Source organism: Odontomachus brunneus, unplaced genomic scaffold, assembly GCF_010583005.1.
Source record: "Odontomachus brunneus isolate Ranch 3 - 2012 unplaced genomic scaffold, Obru_v1 Obru_scaffold_027, whole genome shotgun sequence".
Classification (NCBI taxonomy): Eukaryota; Metazoa; Arthropoda; class Insecta; order Hymenoptera; family Formicidae; genus Odontomachus; species Odontomachus brunneus.
Genome location: NW_022639477.1, coordinates 1,217,333 through 1,219,832, shown reverse-complemented (window position 1 = coordinate 1,219,832; position 2,500 = coordinate 1,217,333). Strand labels below are relative to the sequence as shown.

The following is a 2,500-nucleotide window of genomic DNA, read 5'->3' as shown; positions in this document are numbered from 1 at the left end:
AGCTTGTCGAGTCTCTTAAATTCGTTTTATTGAAATTCCAGAGTGTGGCGACAGTTCTCGATTGACTCGCGCCGCGAAATTGATTTTGAAACGCGGCTGTGTTGGCTCGAATTCCTCCGAGTCGCGATCTTTCTCTGCGGGGACGAAAAATCGCGTGCATACCATCCCGATACACACATGATCCACGAAGTAATAATAATCAAAGTTCCAACGAGCGAGCAATTTCGTCGGAAGCTTGGCGCTCGCTTGGCGCTTCGTGAGTTCACTGTCGAATGAACTCGCGTGGTCGAAACTCGCGTTCTCAATCTCCTTCTCTCTCTTTCTCTCTGTGTCTGATTTGCGTTTGTTTGTTGAAACAGGAGGCGTCGTCGCCGCACGCGAACGGGGAGCACTCGGACCCGCGCGAGAACGGCACCCTGGAGAAGCTGGGCGCACCAGGTCACGTTGGCGGACCGACATCCGGCGCGGGCTCGGCATCCGTAAAGGACAGGCCTCCGTCGCGCAGCGGCAGCTCCTCCGCCCGTAGTACACCGTCTCTGAAAAGTAAAGATGTAAGATCTCGCGGAGAGTAAGCTTATTCGGCGCTACGACCGGTCCAGTCGTGACTCCGTCGCGTCGCACTACGTCGAAATCCATCTCGGAATTCGCGGAATGTAACTTAAACAGTCGATCATCTCACCTCTCGCGCGGTACATGCAGCTGCCGGACCTGCCTCTACTCCAGACTACCTTCTCAGTCTGGATTATTTCGAATCCTGTGACGACCACAAGTGTCGTCAAAGAGTGCACTCTTTCCCGAGTCATTAAATTGCAGAGAGTTACTTGAAAGGGAATCAGTGAGATGCAGCCAAAAGAACTTGATACACAGAACGATCTCTGCGCGATCTCGATCTCGATCACACAGAGACTGCTCTGCGTTACTCCCGTAACCCGTCTGGCAACTGTAACGGCTACCGTAACGCGTCCGCGGCACCCGCGACGACGATGGACCGACCAAATTGTAGCCGAATTTCGCGTGATCGATCAAGACTTCGGAAGAGCACAGAACGCATCGTTCGTTCGATCGCGCTAGAAGCACAGCGGTCTTCGCCGCGTGTGATGGAAAATGGCAAATACGCAAAAGAAACATCGCGCGTTCTCGAGCGGCTGGCGTAATCAGCAAATCGCAATCGGTACGGTCAACGACTCCGACTTCAACTCTGGACAGTGAGTCCGGACGACGACGAGTGAGTCGGATATCGTATGATTGCGATACAAGTGTCCGCAAGAGTGGGTGCAAAAACACCGTGCGTTCGCCAGGTCGACAAGCCGGGTACACCTGTGGCGGCGGCGAGGGGCTCGCGCAGTTGTACGCCAACTATGGGCGGCATCCCTGGGCCCTTGGGATCGCGGGTCTATCATCCGCCATCGTCGCAGCAAACGCCACCGCAGGGTTATCAGGGCTTGCCATCCCGCGGCAATGAGCCGCCGCAGTCGCCCTCGCCATACAGCAACTTGCCATACGCGAGGCCCTCTATGGTGATTCATGAGCCCGTAACTCTTATTATCACCCTTCTCACACCTCACCGTCCTCCCGTCGCTTCCTCATCGGTCTCGATTTCGTGTTCCGTCCCGCCACGCATTTCATTGAGCATTGCTTACCGCGTTGTCCTACGAGTGCAATTACCATATCGCGCCCATAAAATCGATTTCGGAATCATTCACGCTTCTTTATCGCGAAGTCTCGTGTACAGAACTAGAAAGAATTCTCCACAAACTCGATCGAATTCGGCGCAATGACGCTTGCGCGTAACCGCGTTTTCCGCGCACGGAGAGAATTTTATTAATAAAAGTTATTAGAGAACTTATTGTCATCGAAGAGCATGTCTCGACATATTCTGCATTTATTATTCTTCCTTCTCGTACGTGCCAGTTATATTCTAAAAAGTTCGAGGCCTACAATAGAAAAATTTACTCTTTCTTAGTAAGATAAATTCTATCGACGGTCTATTTCTGCACTGCTAGAAAGCATAATAAAATTGAAGATCATTTACATAAAGAAAGCTATAAAACACATTCTTTCTGTGTAGACCATTTGTCGAAGCAAATTTGTTTGTGTAAGCAACGATCGTTTGTATATATGTGTATACACCTCCTTTGATCTCTCCTCATTGCGATACTGAGCGATGACCGTCTGACTCGCTCTCTTTCTCTCTCTCTTCCACAGCTCGGTTTCGACAGCCACATGAGGATATCCTCCAGTAACGGGCTGAGCAACGTGGCAGGCGGCAAACCGTACGTAGTCTTACAGTTTACGATGCACCCCGGCGGTCTCCTCACGGATCGTCTCAGATTAGTCTGAGATCGTTCGTGGATTGGCTTTGCCTCCACGGAACGTCTCTGACATAGACATACATACATATATACATACATACATACGTATATATACATATACATATACATATATATATATATATATATATATATATATATATATATATATATATATATATATATATATA

General features: G+C 49.5%; 1 protein-coding gene across 3 annotated transcripts in view; it reads left to right on the top strand.

The window, feature by feature from the left end:
- Positions 1–2,500, top strand: part of LOC116842816 (protein groucho) — a 95,328-nt gene that overhangs the window by 89,046 nt on the left and 3,782 nt on the right. For 2 of the 3 annotated variants that reach the window (XM_032812534.1, XM_032812536.1), the window contains 3 exons: positions 360–551; positions 1,299–1,517; positions 2,206–2,273. In XM_032812534.1, the coding sequence (XP_032668425.1) occupies positions 360–551; positions 1,299–1,517; positions 2,206–2,273 (479 nt within the window). The remainder of the gene's footprint in view (positions 1–359; positions 552–1,298; positions 1,518–2,205; positions 2,274–2,500) is intronic. The other variant, XM_032812535.1, reaches the window with a different exon arrangement.